At 43.2% G+C, this 19,751-nt stretch overlaps 4 protein-coding genes and 1 long non-coding RNA gene across 5 annotated transcripts in view; all 5 read left to right on the top strand.

Annotated features, from left to right (window-relative positions):
- Positions 1-3,990, top strand: part of LOC109516373 (nectin-2-like) — a 104,653-nt gene extending 100,663 nt beyond the window's left edge. Inside the window, exons 7-10 of the mRNA XM_019870881.1 lie at positions 2,003-2,132; positions 2,265-2,322; positions 2,675-2,773; positions 3,357-3,990. Coding sequence (XP_019726440.1) covers positions 2,003-2,132; positions 2,265-2,322; positions 2,675-2,773; positions 3,357-3,530 — 461 coding nt within the window. The 3' untranslated portion in view covers positions 3,531-3,990. The remainder of the gene's footprint in view (positions 1-2,002; positions 2,133-2,264; positions 2,323-2,674; positions 2,774-3,356) is intronic.
- LOC109516374 (uncharacterized) lies at positions 1,083-1,778 on the top strand. The gene is made up of 2 exons (XR_002168328.1): positions 1,083-1,536; positions 1,611-1,778. It is a non-coding gene; the product is annotated as an uncharacterized LOC109516374 (long non-coding RNA).
- A 4,509-nt stretch (positions 3,991-8,499) lies between the features above and the next one.
- Positions 8,500-15,830, top strand: slc9a1b (solute carrier family 9 member A1b). The gene is made up of 13 exons (XM_019870781.1): positions 8,500-8,519; positions 8,803-9,038; positions 10,440-10,900; positions 11,476-11,726; positions 11,948-12,165; positions 12,421-12,617; positions 12,719-12,808; positions 13,801-13,871; positions 14,067-14,234; positions 14,411-14,519; positions 14,597-14,695; positions 14,843-14,918; positions 15,028-15,830. Exons 1-13 carry the CDS (start codon positions 8,500-8,502, stop codon positions 15,210-15,212), a joined length of 2,181 nt encoding a protein of 726 aa, XP_019726340.1. The 3' UTR covers positions 15,213-15,830.
- A 109-nt stretch (positions 15,831-15,939) lies between these two features.
- On the top strand, positions 15,940-16,950 carry LOC109516347 (fatty acid-binding protein, liver-like). The gene is made up of 4 exons (XM_019870823.1): positions 15,940-16,166; positions 16,242-16,414; positions 16,475-16,564; positions 16,827-16,950. The coding sequence occupies exons 1-4, from the start codon at positions 16,043-16,045 to the stop codon at positions 16,875-16,877; spliced, it is 438 nt and encodes a 145-aa protein (XP_019726382.1). The 5' UTR covers positions 15,940-16,042; the 3' UTR covers positions 16,878-16,950.
- Positions 16,951-17,313: 363 nt separating this feature from the next.
- The window catches only part of LOC109516317 (serine/arginine-rich splicing factor 10), a 4,790-nt gene continuing 2,352 nt past the window's right edge, over positions 17,314-19,751 (top strand). The window contains exons 1-4 of the mRNA XM_019870780.1: positions 17,314-17,502; positions 18,535-18,639; positions 19,419-19,522; positions 19,662-19,748. Of these exons, the coding sequence (XP_019726339.1) occupies positions 17,438-17,502; positions 18,535-18,639; positions 19,419-19,522; positions 19,662-19,748 (361 nt within the window). The 5' untranslated portion in view covers positions 17,314-17,437. The remainder of the gene's footprint in view (positions 17,503-18,534; positions 18,640-19,418; positions 19,523-19,661; positions 19,749-19,751) is intronic.

Below are 19,751 nucleotides of genomic sequence, written 5' to 3'. Positions count from 1 at the left end.
CCACTTGGTGATGGTGTGGGTGTGAATGGTCGTTTGTCTCTATATGTGCCCTGCGACTGACTGGCGACCAATTCAGGGTGCAGTCTGCATGATTTTGATTCATTGTCTTCTTCCGTGCCTCGATTTCATTTTCTTCCAGGAAAACAAATGTAACCTCTGTGTGTTGGTCCAAAGTTGAAGCGTCAACAAAGCTTCAAATCATCTTTAGTGCCACAGAGCCGCTTGTATTACCTTTTTTTTTTTTTAATGGCCCTGCCTCCTCCTCCTCTTCTTCCTCTTCAAGTGGCCTACTGAAAGGAATAAAGAAGCTTTTAGCCTCCAAAATCTCCCGCTTTATGCATCGTAATTGCCGACTGATTGCAGTCATTTCCATGCCCTCGTCACTTTGGAAGTCTTTTGGAGGCTTGGGAGGGGTGATTACGTGTGTACGTTTGCGTGTGTGTGTGTGTGTGTGTGTGTGTGTGTGTGTGTGTGTGTGTGTGTGTGTGTGTGTGTGTGTGTGTGTGTGTGTGTGTGTGTGTGTGTGCTGGGTGGGGGGGAGGAGTCCTTGTTTGTGGTGTTTATGGATTTGTTATTTCTTTGCATGCACTCATCAGTATCAGTGAGTCAATTTGTCGGTAAATGGGAGCAGCCATGCTTATGCGGATGCTTTTGAGTCACACCGGGGTGTGTACGTTCGTGTGTGTGAGTGTTCTTTGAGAAAAGGGGTGTTTTTGTCAGGAAAGGCCATTTTTCCATGCGCGCAAATGAGCAGCGAGACGACGCTGGAAGGCACAAAAGTGCCCGCGCCCGCGCGCGTGGGTTTAGAGTAAAGTCTGAAGGATGAGCGAGGGATCAAAGCATGAAGGAAGGTTGGAAGGCCGCAAGGTAGGAGGAGGACTAAGTGTCACAGGAAGGGGAATGAAGATGTCGCTTCCATCTCCTTTTCCTGCACTTTATCTTCCTCCCCCTCTTCCTGATTTTCCCCTTACCCATTATCCTCTTCACCTTCTTCTATCTATCTATCCATCCATCCATCCATCCGGCTGGCTGGCTAGCTAGCAGGCTAGCTAGCTCGCTTCAGTGACAGTCTGGAAGGCTTAATCCCCCCACGCCCCCCCCCCCTCCAAACATTTCAGAGAGTGTTCCAAACGTCCTTTTGTATTGAACATTTTATCGGAAGTCAGACGGTGACTCGGTTTAACATCACAGCAGTTGTTGAAACAATCAGTGCGCTTCTGCTTGGAGCGCAGTGCCACCTGCTGGTGAGGCACGGGAAACCAAAGAGGACGTTTCATGTTCAATTCTTTGTTTTTGTTCAGCTTGGTGTCATCTCGAGTGCTTGGGAGAAAGAAATGGGTGTCACCTTGAAACGTTCCGCTTTGTGCACAGGGAAAATAGAAACCTCGCTACATGTTTTATATGCGTGTTTATGAGCAAGACAGAGTTCAAGGGGGACGAAAATGTGATCATGGCCACTTTTTTGCTTTTTAAAACGTGACTGTTTTGGAGAAAATACTCACGCATGTCAAAAGAGCACAATACGTGCAGTGAAGTGTTGAAATTATGGACACCCTCCCCCGTTCAAAAAAAAAACTTCACTTCAAGTGTTCTACTTTTTCATTCTGAAGTTCAAAAACCTTTCAGATCATAATCCTTTTTACTCTATTTTCTTCACTTCTTATATTTAATAAATTATTAGCCTTTTTTTATATTTTTGAACACATATACAATGCAGGTGCCTGTTCACCAATTTTAATGTGGTAGAAAGCGATTTTTTTTAGACAAAATGAACTTTTCACAAATTCATACTTCCTTTATATAATGAAAATCCTTTTGTTGGCTTTCACCTTTTGAATAGGGATCGTCCTGCACAGAGCAAAAAAATCCATGAATGATTGACGCCCATTTGAAATGAAGCGGAGAATTAAAATGCAAGGCTGCTTGAACCAACTCTTTCAGTCTCCGATTAGCTCTGACGCAAGAGCATTATGCTGATTTTGTGTCATGTGTCGCCTCCTAGAGAAGGAACGTCTCATGGCGCCAGGGCCGTCGACCGGCGCGGTGATCGGCGGCCTCCTCGGCGCCCTCGCCATCATCGGCGTCGTGGTGGGCCTCGTTTTCTTTGTCCGCAGACGCCAGCGTGACGCCGAGTGAGTCCTCGGCCGATCAGATTGATTATTGATCATTCATGCGACGAATTGATTGTACAGCTCTGACTGTGTTTGTTTCAATGACCGTATTTGGTTTCGTCATTTTAATATGAATGCGTGTCGTCCAATCAGCGGACCCCCAAAGCACAAGCCCCCGCCCCCTGTCAAGAGCGGCGGCTCAACAGAGCTGGTGAGTCAAAATCAGTAAATCTATCGATCTACTGTCTCTTGTATTGATTAGCACTTGTGGACTCCGTTCGCTGCACGGGAAATTATCCAATTTCGATTAATTGGTTTGGAAATGACCATTTACTTACACTCACGATAAAAAGTGACAGACAGAACAATTCAATACTCTTCCGCTAGATGGCAGAATGTCCACAATCAACCTGTGTCGAGTATCCATTTGTTAGCATTCATGCAATATGCAAAGCATGAGTAAGCTAAATGAATGGGTAAACTGAGATTTATTTCAGTATACAGTATATACATGCATATACAGTAGCAACATTTTTTTTGTCTGTTTCAATGCTTGGGCGCAGCTCAACAAGCCGTCAGAGGTGCCCGGCGCCACCGAGATGGCGCCGCTCGCCCCAGCGGGAGACATCTACTACGAGCCAACGGGAAGCGAGCCTGTCAGGGTAACGCGCGCACCTTGTTTTCCATTAAAGTATGACTGTAGTTTTGCAAAGCTGCAATATTTTGAAGTGGGGAATTCAATTTTATTTAAAAAATAAAAATAAAAAATTCTGGTCAGCAAAAAAATAAAATAAAATGAATCACATTACTATTACAATGTTTAATTATTCTTGCCTTTTCTTTAAAAAAAAATAAGAAAAAAATAGTTAAATTATTCTCAGATTTATTTTTTTCCAGAAAATATACAATTAAATCAGGTATGAATTTATCTTTATAAACGGGAAAAAAATACTGAATGACTTTTTCAGCTGTGACTCTTGCAAGAGCATGATTTAAGAATGACTTTTTTCTACAAAATATACAACTTTACTCTCGTTCAATTAGCCCAAACTTTAATGAGCAAAAAAGAATTAATAAAATCACTTAAGATTACGACTTTCTTGAATAAAAAAAGTTGAAATCCCCTTCCAAAAAATTCTGCAAAAAATAGTTCCTGTAGGATTGCATCTTTCACAAAAAAATGAAACATGACTTCATATTAGTTTTATTTTCTGAGTAACTTTTGTGATGCCTTTTCTTTTGCAGAACTCGAACAGTGAAACTCCCGGCACGCCGAATGGCGGCGGACTTCCACTGCCGGACGAAATGAACCTGAATCTGGACCCGGACCTGGACCTGGTCTCGACCAATCACGAGTCTCCGCCGGTCACCAACATCGCTCGTGGCGAGAGCTTTGTGTCGCCCGCCATGTACGTGTAAGCGTGGCTGGCCACTGGGGGAGCCCCTGCTGTGACTTATTTTTTTAACACGTTTAACCAACATCCTTTTTTATGTTGCACAGTCTCACTGACGAGGATAAGAGGACAGTGTGGCTTAAAGCAGCTGATTGGCTACTTGTAGGGCTGCTTAATCTGACCTTAAATTACTGTACCTCGTTTTTTTTCCCCCACAAAAATACGATTATCTCATTTTAATCACCACCGCCCCTCCCCCTTTTGCTTCTAGAAAAAGCAAATAACAATGGCCAAACAAGCTCGAAAACAGTTTTTTTCCCCTTTAGATTAACTTGCATCACCTTCTAAATCAATGAGACAAACACGTGTCTTTTTCTTTTCAAGTAATGTGGAAATAAGTGCTGGTCCCTTTTGTCGAAAGTTTGTCAGCACTAATTGTGCTTTTGTAAACTAGCTTCTCTCACTTCGCAGCCATGTTGTTCGTGTAAGCAATGCATGTCAATGGAACTATATAAATCATACACACACACATACATATATATATATATATATATATATACATACATATACCTTTTTATATCAATTGTCTCATATTCATTATAAATACTGCATTTCTTGAATATATTTAATGAGTTGATCAAAATCCAAAACAAGAACAGACCGTTATATTACTATAATATATATATATATAATTAGAGGTGAGCATCAAATCAATTAATTACCCAGCCCTAAATGCTCGCTCACCTCTCCCATGAGCTTCTTTCATGGGAAAAATCATCCATTCCCAACTCTGAAAAAAAACAAAACAGTCTGCTCTCATTGTTTTTCTGTTTTGTTGTGGGGGGTTTTAAACACACACACACACACACACACACACACACACACACACACACACACACACACAAGCACATTCAGGTGTCCATCAGAAGGAATGTAACACAAATGTGCACGTGAAGTTAATCCCCCTCCATCGTTGACTGAGATCTTGAAACGCTGAATTTACACCGTGCAAATAAAGTCGGTGTGCCGCCATCTAGTGGTACATATAGAATTACACCAGATGTAAACAACGGTTTCACCAAAATTAGTTAGTAACCGTGCAAAAAATAATAATAATACAGCGATGGAGGGGGGTTTCTAAACACACACCGGACACTTCATTCGTCACACACTTCATTCTGAATTGTCATAATTAACAGTCATGCTGACTTTTAATGCTATTTGCATAATAATATGTGAACTGTCCTTAATATTTGAGGCTCTCAGATATTTGTTTTAAAGGTATGGAAAGCACATGCGCAGCAAGCACACGACTAATCATCTTTTCTTATTCATTTTTTTTCTTTATTTTCTTTTTTTTAATAACAATTGTTGCTGAAACGAGAGCATTATGTAAAGACATGCAAAGCTCTCATTGGAACGTGTCCCTAATGAAGTGTCTGGTGAGCATTTGAGGGGAAAATACTGCCATTACCGTGGATGTCAATGTTGTACAGTACCAAAATGATCAACAATGTAAATACTACTGCTCATATTAATGATGATGAATGATAATTATTTTGGTGATCCATAATTATTGGTGTTTAAAAAAAAAAAAAAAAAAAAACGACAGTGGTCCACAGTGCCTCTGCAGAGGGTGTGCAGGTGTGTGTTTTACTTTTTAATGAAAACGTCACAGAACAGCCAAAGGATGCTGACGACGCAAGAAAATATGAAAAATAATGCTCCTAATAATGAAATATGTGGACTTGAATCATGTAACTGTGCATGGCATGAGGACCAGTTTGTTCCTTCCCAAAGCTCTTTGACTGCAGCGTCATTATTTTTATAATATTCATCATCAAGTCCGATTGAAGATCAAAAAGGGATTTTTTTTTTCAGCATTAGGTTTTGTATTTTTTGTTTTGATTTATTTTTATTGTTTTTTTTTTTTTTTACCCACAGTACTCGTACAAACAGTCACTAGTTAAACTACAGACAAACTGCTGATTCAAATGTAATGTGCTCACTTTTCAAGGGTGTTTGTGCTGATTGTGGTAACAATCATGTTTGTTGGTTTTGCTGCATGCTATGTGAAACACTCCACTTAAAGGGATTTCTTTCAAAGACACACACACAAAAAAAAAAAAAAAGAAAGGGGACAGTGTGTGCATGTTTGAATTCATCTGCACTTGACTGGTTCCAAAACGGCAACAAGAATTCACACTGATAAGGGAAAGCCAAAAATATCGTACAAAAAATTGTACCTGATCTCTGTATTTACTGGAAACAAATCAGCTTATTTTTCCAAACGAACAAATCATGCCCAAAAATGTGCATGACTAATCGCTTTCAGTAGGCGTAAAATGCGGGATGTTCGAGGATTGAGGCATTCGGTCTCTTTCTAATCTTGTCGGCAAAAAGAGGCTTATCTTCCTCTTTTCTTATTTCAAATGTATGTTTTGTATATATATATTTTTAATTGAGTTATAACTGGAAAAAAAAACAAATCAAAGATATATCGCAACCACAAACCTGGAACACGCTGTTTCAGTCAAAATGTTACAAAATTAAAACATTGAAGTCTCTTTTTTTTGGGGGGGGGGTATGTTCTAATACTTACAAAAATAAAATTTTTAGATTCACAGAATAAATTCTTTTTTGGTGGGGGGAAGAAGTCATTCCAAAGATGCCGCAGGTGTCTTGATTATGGCTTAACGATTTTTGAAAAATAATCTAATTGGGATCCCCCCCCCCAATATTGTGATTGCGATTTTATGTGCGATTACTTTTTCATGGTCCTCTTCTCATTTATTTATTTTTTTTAACAAAACATGCAAGTCCGATTCCAACAATAATGCAAATTAATCTGTAGCTTTACCACCTCAAGTTTTCATGTTTAAGCTAAACATGTGGACTGCACAAATTAAACACCGAACTTATCTCGACACAATATAAATAAATAAAATATAGATACATATTTAAAAAATAAATTCAGCCAATCAACCGACTGCATTTTTTTCCTCCAAAAATTGCATTTTACTACCTTGCCACGCCAATTTGAAGCTCTCTTGACATCACCCAAAGGATAAATTGTTAGCTGTTAGCGACCCCCCCTAAACAGCTGTTCGTCACAGAGTCACACGTGCCTTGTTTGCTTTTTATTATTATTATTATTATTATTGTTGTTTTTATTTTTATTTTTTTTCCAGTCCTCACCACCAACCCACAATGACCTCGACTGTCACACTGGAGTTCTCTTTCGGATTTTTTGTTTGTTTTTTTTTTTTTTTTTGTCATGCGTTTTGTTTTGTACGCTTTTGGGAGGGGAGAAATGTTCACGGACATGTTTTACAAATCGTTGTCTTGTCAAATAAAAACAGAAAGCTAATCCACAAGTGTCTCGGTTTGCTGATTATGACATGACATGCCTGGCAGCCACGGGAATTGAGTTCAAAGACCCAAGGAGAATATCAAAACAAATGTGCTAACAATGTACGGCGGCTGCTTGCTAATAAATTACAGAATGTTTCTGCGTGGCTACCAATGCTAATGATGGCTAACAGCAGTATAAACTCCATTGAGAGAATGCACCGGCGCATGATTTAGCTTGGATGCCTGCTTTTGAGATTCAGTGTTTAAATCAATGGTGTTAGCATCAGGCCTTCCGCTGCCTAGCTTGACAAGAACAGATGCCATTTGGAGAAACTCCACCAAGGCTAGCTTAACTTTTACTTGGTGATGGGCAGTTAGATGATGACACAGCATCTCTAACTGCTGCTGAAATGGTTATCGGGACAGAAAAACTTTTCCAAGGGTGCTCCAATGTCGCCATGAGCAATACTGCTAGCAGAAAGCCTTTGTATTTGGGTACTTTAGTCTTGATTGCTAAATAAAAACAAACCCATTGTTGATATTTGTGTGCGGATGCGCTTCACAGAGACAATATTTTATTCATGGTCTGCTGGACAAACACTTTGGAATCGTTCATGTGAAGAACAGTCAGACTACTGAGGATTTTTACTGACACATTTGGACACCAACCAGAGGCACAGTGCTTCAAATTAGCGGTTCTAAACGAGCTTTTTCAGCCAACGTGAGGCTTTCAAATTCAGGTGTCGAAACTGGGGTTCAAACACGGTTCAGGCTAAAGTTTCAAAACATTGTTAGGGTTTCAAACGAGGGTTTCAAGTCAGTTTGTTTGCGGTTTACTGTTTTTGTCTTTCTCACTTGGAGTCAAATGCGAGTCCTCCGCAAGGACATTTTTTTCCCAGCGAATGTCTGTTTTTAACTGACAAATGGTCGACATCCGGCACAGGCGAGGGGGAGGCCCATCGAGTGGGAGTGCGGGGGGAGCTCTCTTTTTTTTTTCTTTTTCCCACACTCCTACGCCCGTGGAGCACAAAGATGAAATGGTGATGATCATTCATGCACTTAGCTCAGCATTCACTCACTCGCGACGTATATTTCTCCAATGCACTCTCTCTCGGCACGCTCACTCAATCACCCCAGAACATTCTCTTCTCCATCAGCTATGCTGCAAATGTACTGATGGGGGTCACGTGACTGCGGCCTGATGCACTCTGCGATGGGGGAAAAACAAAATTGGCTAAAGAGTGTGTGTGAGAGAGAGTGAGATTGAGAGAGCGGTGGGAGACGGAGTAATATTTACAACAGCGGGAGAGAGTGTGAGAAAATGAGGGAGACAGATCGAGAGCTGGAGATGGGAAAAAAAAGTACGCGAATGGGAGAAGGGACAGAATAAGTGAGAGGGCAAGCAGAGGGAGAGTGAGAGACAGAGAGGAGGACAGGGAGAAAGAATGACATCTGTAGAAAGAAAAAGTGAGAGAAAGGGAGAGGGACAGAGGGGTGCAAATAGGGATAAAGAGAAGAAGGGAGTGGAACTGAGAGGTGGAAAGAAAGAAACTAAGAAAATGGAGAAACAAAGAGACAGAAAAAGCAAAAAAGAGAGAAGGAGTACTGGGAGAGAGAAAAAGTGAACAAGGTACCGGTAGATGGAGAGAAGGACAGACAGGTACAGTACAGGGAGGGACAACATTAAGAGGGTAGCGAGAAAAGAATGAGTGGGGAAAAGAGAGAAAGACAGCGGGTGGTCAAAGAGAGACATTAGTGAGACGTGTGTTTGCTGTGCTCCTCCACTCCACCAGGTGGCGCTTGGCATCACAATTAGACTCGAGCGCACAGGCAGAGAGACGTCCACCTCCCCTGTACCCAATCAGCCCCCCTCACACACTTTTTATTTTATTTTTCTTTCGAGTCCTTTTCACTTTGAAGAATCCACATCTCCGCCATGCCAGTGTCCCCGGCTTGACGCGCCTCCTCGTTGCAGTCTTGCTGGTGCTTGTGGTCTGCGCCAACCCGAGCCAGGGTACGCAGGACAACGACACCCGGGCACATGGAGACGAGGAGCACCAGCAAGGCAACAGCACGGCGCACCGAAAGGCTTTCCCGGTCCTGTCTTTCAACTACGAGTACGTCCGGAAGCCCTTCGAGATCTCGCTATGGATCCTACTTGCGCTGCTCATGAAACTCGGTGAGTGACTCTTTAAAAATGAGAGACTCTGGAGATGTGTTAAAATTTTTTTTTGCCGGGGTCTGTTTTCGTTCAAACATTTGAACAGGTGGAACAGCTGATAGGAGATTAGCAGCAGGGCCGTAGCTATAGATGTTGGAGTCCCTGCCCCCCCCCCCCATTGCCCACCCATTAACCAAAATGCGAAAATTATAGCGTTTTAACATTCGGTTTCATATGTAAAATAATTAGAATTGCTTGAAATAATTTTTATCACAAAATGTAGCAGGTGAAGAGTTTCCAGTATCTGTGTAGATTGCACACCACACCGTGTGGAGAAATCTCGTTTTGTACTAGTCGCTTGAGGTCCATGCTGACAGTTGACCCTGGTCTTATCTGCGCATCCAGCTGCTGTCGGAGAGGGCCGCTCCGACTTCCTGCTCTAATGCACTGCTTGATAGCAGTAAGTGCGCCGTGTACTGACTGAGTGGTGCGTCGATCAGAACGGGCGGAAGACGCCGGCTGCAACCTGGGGTCATGTGACTGACGAGCTGAGAGGCTTGCTCGGTACAAGGTGTTGCATACGTGACAATGTCTAAACCTCAAGACCCTTGTGATTTCCTGTACATGCCTCAAGACAGCGGCAAAGTGCTTTTTATCTGTTAGGCAAGGCTACGTGAAGCTTGAAGTTGATATCTTCAAAACGAGTGTTGTAAAATGTCTTTGCGTCCAGCGATACAAAGGAAGAACTTTTTGGCCTTAATTACTAAATGTATATTTGTCGCAAACACAACAGCGCTCATCACCAGAACAATATCATACCAACAGTTCAGCATGGCGGTGGCAGCAGCTTGCTTTGGGGCTGTTTTAAGATGTAATCTCAGCCTTAGTCCAGGTGGTTTGTTTCAAATAACGGTCACTGGTGGCACAAAACCTGCATGCCTCAAATAGAAAGCGGAAAACAATAGCAAACAAAAAGCCTACTAGAACAGCTGAACTTTTTTCTGGGGGGGGCGGTAAATCTTAGAGCCACTTAAATGATGGCAGGTGTGTACTATGAAGTAAATCTACCTGTAAATAAGTAACTAGCTATATACCTCAGTAAGTACAGCAAAGTAAGCAAAAAAAATGTCAGGAACAGCGTCTGCTAGAACATCTGAACTTTATTTCGGGTTCATCCGAGGCCCTTTGGATGATGGCAGGTCTGTGCTTACTCAAATTTAATGAATTTTAAAGTGATTGCTTTATTCCAACCACATCCACATCACAGTCATTGGGTGTGCGTCCTTTTGCAACCACATTATTTCAGCTGTTTACTTCAACTGAAGGCCGTAAATTTGCGGGTCCACTTTGAACCTCATTCCATGTCAGTGCCTTTGACGCAGAACACTTCCTGACCTTGACGTGTTTTTGGGTCATCAGGCTTCCACGTCATTCCCAGAGTGTCCCACGTAGTCCCCGAGAGCTGCCTGCTGATCTTCGTAGGGCTGCTGGTGGGCGGCGTCATCAAGGCCATCCGGCAGACGGCGCCCGTATTGGACACCGATCTCTTCTTCCTCTACCTGCTCCCGCCCATCATCCTGGACGCCGGCTACTTTCTCCCCATCCGACCATTCACTGAGAACCTGGGCACCATCCTGGTGTTCGCCGTGGTGGGCACCCTGTGGAACGCCTTTTTCGTGGGCGGTGCCATGTACGGCGTGTGCCAGCTGGAAGGGGGTCAACTGAGGGGCGTGGATCTGCTGTCCTGCCTGCTTTTCGGCTCCATCGTGTCAGCCGTGGACCCCGTGGCCGTGCTCGCCGTCTTCGAGGAGATCCATATTAACGAGCTGCTCTACATCCTGGTCTTCGGCGAGTCTCTGCTCAACGATGCTGTCACTGTGGTGAGAGCCCGCGGCGGCCATTTTGTTTTTACCAATGGCGAGTTGTACATTTGATACCCGGGCTTTCAATCGGGACTTCCCCGACTTGAATGTATTGAGGTTTGCATATTGCTACAATTGTGTCTTGCTCGTCCTAGCTCACTTCAACAAGATTTCAACCAACCAATCAGGTGACAGAAAAATGCTGACATCATTGGGGCCAGTATTGTAGCCCTTTGAGCAGGAATTTTAAATCTGATTGGTGAAAGAAGCATGCATTTACTAATACAGTTTCTTCCTCACTACTGATTATGACGGTCATGTGCCGATTAGATAGCCTTGGCAACCAACAGACGAAGGACTCTGTCACAGCTGCCCAGTAAGCTGCAGTAATATTTTTCATGCTTCGCAGAGGATAAAGAATATATGCCCTTTCGGTGTTGTATTAGTGTCCGTTCGTTCACCCTATGTTTTCAAATAAACGAGATAACTGGACTATATGACACCAATGCTATTTGCTAGCCTGTCTATATCATTTTAAATTGTTTGTTAGCATTAGGCTAAAAGGCTCATTTGTTTCTATTTTGTGCGCGCAGGTGCTGTATCACCTGTTTGAGGAGTTCTCCCACGCCGGCGTGGTGACGGTGGCCGACGCCCTGCTGGGCGGGCTGTGCTTCTTCGTGGTGTCGTGCGGCGGTATCCTGGTGGGCGCCATCTACGGGCTGCTGGGTGCCTTCACGTCGCGCTTCACATCACACACGCGCGTCATAGAGCCGCTCTTCGTCTTCCTCTACAGCTACATGGCCTACCTGTCGGCAGAGGTCTTCCACCTGTCGGGCATCATGTCGTGAGTTACGCACACATTTTAGGAGACCTGTTGAATTTTTTTTTTCATATTTTCGTGTGTCATATTGTCTCCAACAAATAAACGTGAAACATTTTTGACCTTTTTAATGACATAATTGTTGAGTTTTTACAACAATATTTATATATTTAAACATATTTATATCATTCAAATGAAGTACTTTTCATCTTAGATATTCTGTTGTCCGCCCTCCCCTGCTCCAGGCTGATTGCGTGCGGCGTGGTGATGCGTCCGTACGTGGAGGCCAACATCTCGCACAAGTCCTACACCACCGTCAAGTACTTCCTGAAGATGTGGAGCAGCGTGAGCGAGACCCTCATCTTCATCTTCCTCGGCGTCTCCACGGTGGCGGGACCCCACGCGTGGAACTGGACATTCGTCATCGTCACCGTGGTCCTCTGCCTCGTCTCCAGAGTGCTGGGTGAGAAAGACCGCGACATTTCCGCAACGTTTCAAGTGATCAAACACCAAGTTGGAAATGTATTATCATCTACGCCAAACGACACAATAATTATTTCATGCACTACTTGAGAGAACAAAGTGTTACGACTACTGTACAATCACTTCGATCTATCAGAAGTCAGTGCCAATCATGGTTTAAAATACTAATGTGAAGTTGAAAAATTTGCTGCTCTTCCTCCAATCTGACTCGTCTAGTCTCCATCTTGGATTTCAGGTGTAGTGGGCCTGACGTTTGTCATCAACAAGTTCCGCATTGTCAAACTGACCAAGAAGGATCAGTTCATCGTGGCCTATGGTGGCCTACGAGGCGCCATCGCCTTCTCGCTGGGTTTCCTGTTGACGGGCAACAAGATGAAAGACTTGTTTCTCACCGCCATCATCACCCTAATTTTTTTCACCGTCTTCGTGCAGGTAAGGATGGCAAAAACAAAAAAAAAAGTGTTTTTTGTAATCGTATTCCTCCACCTCAGTAAAAAACTGCGACATCCGTATAATTTGATTTTTGACTGCAGGGGATGACCATCAGGCCTCTCGTGGAACTATTGGAAGTAAAGAAGAAGAGGGAGTGTGACGGCTCCATCAACGAAGAGATTCACACACAGGTCAGATTTCTTGTTTTTGAGAAACAGCACCACCAAATGGCCGTTTTCGCAATTGCAGCCAGTCGCCCCCCTCCTCGGGTTCCGTTCCAGACCCACCCCGCAATAAGAGACATTGGTGATATAGAAATCCCCTATTGAAATAAATTCTAGGCATGATTTTATAGCATTTACTGCACTTTGGTGTTTTTACAGGTCTTTAAACACACTTTTAAAATAATACATACACATTAAAACATAATATATTGAGAGGGAGAGTAACGGAAAACATGAAAAAAAAATCCCATTTCAACAATGCATCAACATTCACATCCAAAAAGGTACATGTGGTCGCTTTGTGTAGACATAAAAAGCAGGATTGAAGGGGATCAGTAATTAGCAAAAACTAGGGTGAGCTGAAAGAAGGTACTTTAGGATAGGATAGTATAGGATACAACTTTATTGTCAAATCTGCTGTATACAGCACAGATGAAATTTCTTCCCTCTCAACATAAAACAAGAGGAGCTGGTGCGAGTGTCCGCGCCGCTATCAAAAGAAAAGTTAACCAAAAAAATGACAAAATAATACAAAACAACACATGAGACACAGAAAATCGTGCAATCTTAACCACTTTCCTGCATACACTTTGTTGTCTGAAGCAGTTATAGATGAAAGAGGAGCGAATCAAAGTGTCCTTTTCACCGGTGGATCAAAGACGTCATGCTGCAATGTGCACACGTCTGCTACAACGTCTGCTACAAGTTAAGCTTGAAAGCAACAAGAAGCAGTAGCATCCATTAACTTTGTGCTTCCAATCCCCTTCTGCAGTCAAATTTACAGAGACAAACAAAATACAGTGCTACCATCTAGAAGTCAACACTGGAATTACACCCAAAATGAACGGCCAGTAGAACTAAATAGTTTCAAACTGGACCAAAACATAAACACCCACTACTGTACACCCAAACGTTTGAAAACAAATAGTCAAGACGTCATATTTAATTCTGTCATTTAGTTTCTGGATCATCTCCTTGTGGGAATCGAGGACATCTGTGGACATTACGGACACCATCACTGGAAAGACAAGTATGACCTTTGAATCAAATGTCAAACAAAATTAATTCAGTTTTTCCCATATTTACATTTATTAAGGTTGATCTCTCATTCTTGTCGTTTATTGTTCTCCTTATCCTTATCCTTATCTTATTACTGCAACACGCTGGACACACTCTAATAAGTGATGAGCTCTTAACTCCGGTTTACTGTATTAATTTTGTTCAGGCTGAGCCGCTTCAACAAGGCCTACGTGAAGAAGTGGCTGATTGCGGGCGACCGCTCGACCGAGCCGCAGCTGCTCTCCTTCTACAACAAGATGGAGATGAAGCAGGCCATGATGATGGTCGAGAGCGGCGGCGGCGTCAGCATCTTCAAACCGCCCTCGATGGTGCCGTAAGTATTTGGCCAAAACGAGAGAAAAAACACTCGCTTGATCGCACAGGTAATTTGTCCGATCGAGTTGAAAAATATACAAATCGTGTAAATCAAAATGTGTTGTCACATTTCCTCCGATAATGGTGTGTTTTTATCGGATTTAAGTTTGGCCCGCTGATGTTTTTCTACCTCAGGAACATCGAACCCACAGCCCCATCCCGGCGCAAGACCGTCATCTCCAAAAGTCGCGAAATGGAAGTCCGAAAGATGTTGCACTCCAACATGCAGAAAAACAGACAACGGGTAGGCAGACCGGGCATGTTTTTCGTCCGTAGCGGACCAACATTTGACGCCCTCGCGGATTTTGTGTGTGTCGCCAGCTTCGTTCCTACAGCAGGCACGACCTGATGATGGACCCCTTTGAGGACGACGTGAGCGAGGTTCGCTTCAGGAAGCAACGAGTTGAGATGGAAAGGAGGGTGAGCACTCACTAACGCTTGTTGACCCCTTTCGTGCACCCTGTAACTTAATAACCTGATAATCTGTCCACTGTTGTGACCGCTGAAAAGCTCCATAGCGAACTGCATAAAGTGGTCAAATTTTCCATTTTGCTTTGCATTGCACAGATGAGCCACTATCTGACCGTGCCGGCAAAACGGCCGGAGCCACCTCCCTCAGTGAGACGGGTCGCATTCGAGCCAGGTCAGTGGCACCGCCCCCATTTTCCCCGTTTTTTTTTTTTGTTTTTTTTTTTAGCTCGCAACGTGAATGCGGGAGGCGTAGTCACGCCCAAAGTACACCCTCTTTGCAGCACACAGAGTTTACACGTATGATGACGGCGAGGGCACCCCAGTGGAGGCCCGCCGGAACGCCTCCAACCCCGTCAGCCTGCTGAACGAATCCGGACGCGGGTTCCAAGAGGAGGAGGAGGAGGAGAAGGAGGAGGAGCAGTTCAAAGCATTGCGCCGTCTCAGTGACCCCGGTCCAAAGTCGTAGCTCAAGAGATTTTTATTCATTTTGTGGGCGATTACTGTACATGAGTGTGTACGTTTTTGGGGGGAAATTATTATTATTATTTATTTATTTTGCGCTTGTTTGGAATTGCTAGAGACGCCAAATGGGTGGAGTTTACCCTTGAAAGCACATGCGTAGTGTGGCCACCAAAAAATGCCTGTGTTGAAAAACTTCATTTATACATATTTATAATCTGGTAAATGTTTTTTTTTTCCTCAGGGACTGTTGAAATGAGACTTTTTTGTTTTGTATGTACACATTAAAAAAAAAAAGTGTTGCAAACATTCCTCCAGTTAGGTCAGCTCTTTAGCATTCACAATGAATTTTTGCAGAAGTTGCAAATTTTGTTAAACTGTTTACTCATCCCAGCCGGCAAGGATGTATATCAGTATCTTGCATATCTGCCACTGCCTGAGCTAAAACTGCCTGCATGTTTGCCTTAAAAGAATGTTTAGGTATGTGCTGCCAAGAGTATTTTTATATTTTCAGCCGCAAAACGTATTGATTGGAGACTTGTTTCAGGATTTGAGTGAAAATAAAGGTTTGTACATGAGAATGTGATTTTTGTTCTTATTTTAATATAAAGGTTTGTGACATTTTTCAATGTTGAGAAATTTGAAACATTTCTAAACATTAATGTCCACTGTAATAAGCGCTGTTCCTGAAAGGGTTAAAATTTGCTGTTGACCAGTGTTATTTTTTTATTTGTAAAATATTACATATTTTAAAATTAAAAAAAAAAAAAAGAAATTGTTCTGCCTTCCCTTGTGACTGTGCATCGGCGGAACAACAGGGAGTTTCAACTCCCTAACATGCCAACCAGCAACCCAACAAGCCACAAACACGACGCGACACCAGCAGGAGCAGACATGGACTTCAGCGGCACCTGGAAAGTGTATTTGGAGCAAAACCTGGAGGAGTTCATGAAGGCAATGGGTAAAACGCGAGTATCTCTCCTTTAAAAAAACAAAAAAAAATCCAATGATGCAAACTAATGGCCGTGTGTTGAAGGTGCGCCCCAAATGGTCATCAAGATGCGCAAGGATGTCAAGCCACTGATTGTGTTCGAGCAGAAGGGCGACGCTTGGACTTACACGTTTAAGACCCCCAAATTTACCAAGACGCACTCCTTCTGCATCGGCAAGGAGACGGAAATTACTTCGGTGGACGGCAGGAAGTTCAAAGTAAGCGCAGAACTCATCTTTTACTGTTGTGTTTGGAGCGTCACGTTGTGGCTTTTCTAGTGCGTTGTCAGGGAGGAGAACGGGAAGCTGATTACCGAGGCTGACAAATTCACCTCTGTACGAGAAATCCAAGGGGAGGACATGGTTGAGGTCAGTCAAAAACACTAACATATTGAATGACATAAAAACATGAAAATTTGTTTTTACCATTTTTTTTTTTTTTGCATCAGTTCGCGAGATAATGGGCTGCTCCTTCTGGTGTGTGCCACTTGGCCACCAGAGGGCAGTGTAATATAGATACAGTATACAGTACATAGTAATAGTACAGTGGTTGTGAATGTTTGCATTGCAATGAAGAAAAAGCCTCGTCTTTTGATTGAGAACATCTCAAAAGCTCTTTTCCCCCCCACAGACGGTCACAACTGGTTCTGTGACTTACGTCTGCAGAAGCAAGCGAGTGTGACGTCATCATTCATCAGCAACCACCAGAATTAAAAGGAAGACATTAATACGATTAAACATGGATCATTAAACAGTTTGTACGTTCCTAATTATTGAATCCATAACTTGACGCTCTTCTCAGTCCATCATCATCAATCAGCTAATTTAGGAAAATGTCACTGTGGACGAGAAGAAACAAGAGAACATGTAAGAATATGTGGTCTGGAATATGCCCTGTAAAGAGGAATCTTTTGGGGAAAACAACAATATTGCAAACCTACAAATGTCATTTTAAAATTTTGTTTTAAAGCAGCTGATCTCGTGAGTAGAATATGAGAAAATGTTTATACACCAGCAGAGAGCGCTGTGCTATTCGCTAGCCGCCATTAAAAACTAACAGAAGTTAAGACTAGTGTCCCTAGGGGGGCGCTGCGGTACGCCTCAAACGCATTAAAGCAGCAGAGGTAGCGGCGAAGAAGAGGAGGAACACATTTTTGGCTCCACATTTAATAAAAGAGGAGCACGGTTTTTTTTTGTTGTTGTTGTTTGCAAGTTGCAAAGCTTACACTCGAAACAGAAGCTATGGCTCGCTACATGCGCCCGCCGAACTCGTCCTTGTTCGTCAGAAACATTTCTGACGAGTCCAGGTGAGTTTGAATTTCGGCGTCTTTTCCGCAAATCGGTGCTCCACGTTTAACTGTTGAAAGCTAACGTAGCTCAGCAGCGAGCTAACGCAGGCCCGCGCTCTGCAATGGAGCCTCGCCTTCGCCAATCTTGAGAATGATACTTTGTTTCAAAAAATCAAATTAATACGACGATATTCGTTTTTGTAGAATAAGGTGTGTGGGCATCATTTTTAAATGTATAAATAGTAGCGAACGTTAACTGGCGTCCATGTTACGCTTGCGGACGTGGAAATATGTCACGTTGTGTTGCAGATTCTAAGATTCGTCACGAACTATCCTGCAAAGATTCGCCCGCCCCTAAAATGTGGAATTATAACAGTGATTCCCATGTGTAACAAGCAATATTATTCATTTTACAAAAATATGCAATGTGCCCACAGTCTGGTTTACGTTTATTTCCTCACTTGCCGTTTGTGAATTACTTGTGCCATTTAGAGGCAAAAAGTCAACCTACTCATTTTCTTCACTTGCCTTTGTCATACGTCTGTGTAATTAAAGAATCCTCGGGGACACCCTGTAAATTGCACAGCTGTTGTTTTACGCTGATAACCTTTTTTTTCTTCTTTAAACGGGCCAGTTCACCCAAAATCAACATAATGGGTATTTAAAATTGATCGAGGTAAGTAGGGCTGGGCGATATGGCCTCAGAGAAAAGCCGGGCAAAATCTCTGCTTGGCAGCGGCCTTTTTTCCCCCCCACAAGGCTATCGATATCCAAGTTAACTGTTTACATGAGCTCATATCTGTACACTGCGATTAGCTGACACCCACATCACTCACGAGGCCGGTCCCAGCGTTTTAAAGCCATAGACATTGAGTCAAAGATGCTCCAGTAGAAAGTGGGGACCTTAACCCCAAATGTCTAAAAAGATGAATCGCCCACTCCTACACGTACGTTTATTGACCTAATTGTGGTGAACTGGCCCTTTTCAGTTCACTCACCGTTCGCACATGCTGCCCAGTTGAGTTACACTTGTATATTTACGGTGTTCAGGCCTGAGGATTTGCGGCGTGAGTTTGGCCGCTATGGGCCAGTAGTAGATGTCTACATCCCACTTGACTTCTATACACGTCAACCAAGAGGATTTGCATACATTCAATATCCTTTCCCAAAACTGTTGCTGTGCTCATGCCTAACCAATAACATTGCTTCCCTTAGCAGCAGAGCCGATTTGTGGTTTGTGATGTTTTAATTTCTTTGTGCCGATTGACCTATCTAACAGTGATTATTTTTCTTGTTATCGCTTCAGAAAATGTAAAAGCATCCCCTTGTGGAAGCGGCCACACAAAGAGTTACAAAGACCCGTGTAGCGTAGCTGTAAAGAGACAAGGCACAGACCAAAGGGAGGGAAAAGGTTGGGAGGAAGTAAAGCATGAAGAGGAAAAAGGTGTCGGAGCCAAAGCTCGTCAGTGGCACAGAGCGGGCTAAAGAAAAGAAAGTTTTAAAGAGTCAAGCAGGAAGCCCGGCCCAAGCCGCCCGCTCTATGTGGGAATCGATTAAAGAGTGTAAAGATCAAGATGAAGTCAAGCAAAAAGGTAACAAGTCGGAATAATTTTGTATCCTCTCCTGACACGTTTTCCTACAAATCAGCTTTGACAAGCAACTTAATTTCAACTCACTGAATCAGCTGTTCATGTCTTTTGATTGTCACCTGTCACCATTGTTTAGAAAAAAAAAATACCCTACTGTGTGTCATGTGTGCTTCATGTATTAAGGCCACATCAATTCAACCTCACCAAACTGAAGCATGACTAAATGGAGTCCAATATCTGTGCAAAGTGTGTGAATTTGTGTGGCCTCACACCCTTCTTCTGAAAGGAGTTTGCAAAGAAAGGAGAGAGAGAGAGAAAAAATAAAAAGCCTTAACCGCTCAGCATGTTTGAGGATGTGCGCGACGCAGAGGACGCTCTTCACAGCCTGGACAGGAAGTGGGTATGCGGCCGCCAGATCGAGATCCAGTTCGCCCAGGGAGACCGAAAGAGTGAGTGGATGATTCATTTTCTCGGGAGTTGAACAGATGATTTGAATTTCGATTGATTGTCAAATGTATATCAATGATAGAATACAGAACCTTGCTCGATGTAAAGTTGTGCCGACTCTTTGGAATTTCAACCTCTCAGCGCCCAACCAGATGAAGACGAAGGAGCGGCGCTCCCCGTCGCGCTCGTCCCGCTACGACGACTACGACCGCGACCGCCGCCGCCGACGCC

This window comes from Hippocampus comes, unplaced genomic scaffold (assembly GCF_001891065.2).
Source record: "Hippocampus comes isolate QL1 unplaced genomic scaffold, H_comes_QL1_v1.1 scaffold35, whole genome shotgun sequence".
In the NCBI taxonomy this organism is placed as follows: domain Eukaryota; kingdom Metazoa; phylum Chordata; class Actinopteri; order Syngnathiformes; family Syngnathidae; genus Hippocampus; species Hippocampus comes.
The sequence above is the reverse complement of the archived record's forward strand: the minus strand, read 5'-3'. Positions and strand labels throughout refer to the sequence as shown.

Bases quoted from the DNA above. Each gene is read 5' to 3' on its own strand.
- slc9a1b (XM_019870781.1), top strand. From the start codon at position 8,500: ATGGAGAGAAGGACAGACAG. The intron at 10,901-11,475 runs GTGAGAGCCCGC...TTGTGCGCGCAG, and splicing joins TCAACGATGCTGTCACTGTG to GTGCTGTATCACCTGTTTGA. The intron at 14,919-15,027 runs GTCAGTGGCACC...CCCTCTTTGCAG, and splicing joins ACGGGTCGCATTCGAGCCAG to CACACAGAGTTTACACGTAT.
- LOC109516347 (XM_019870823.1), top strand. From the start codon at position 16,043: ATGCCAACCAGCAACCCAACAAGCCACAAACACGACGCGACACCAGCA. The intron at 16,415-16,474 runs GTAAGCGCAGAA...TGGCTTTTCTAG, and splicing joins TGGACGGCAGGAAGTTCAAA to TGCGTTGTCAGGGAGGAGAA. The intron at 16,565-16,826 runs GTCAGTCAAAAA...TCCCCCCCACAG, and splicing joins AAGGGGAGGACATGGTTGAG to ACGGTCACAACTGGTTCTGT.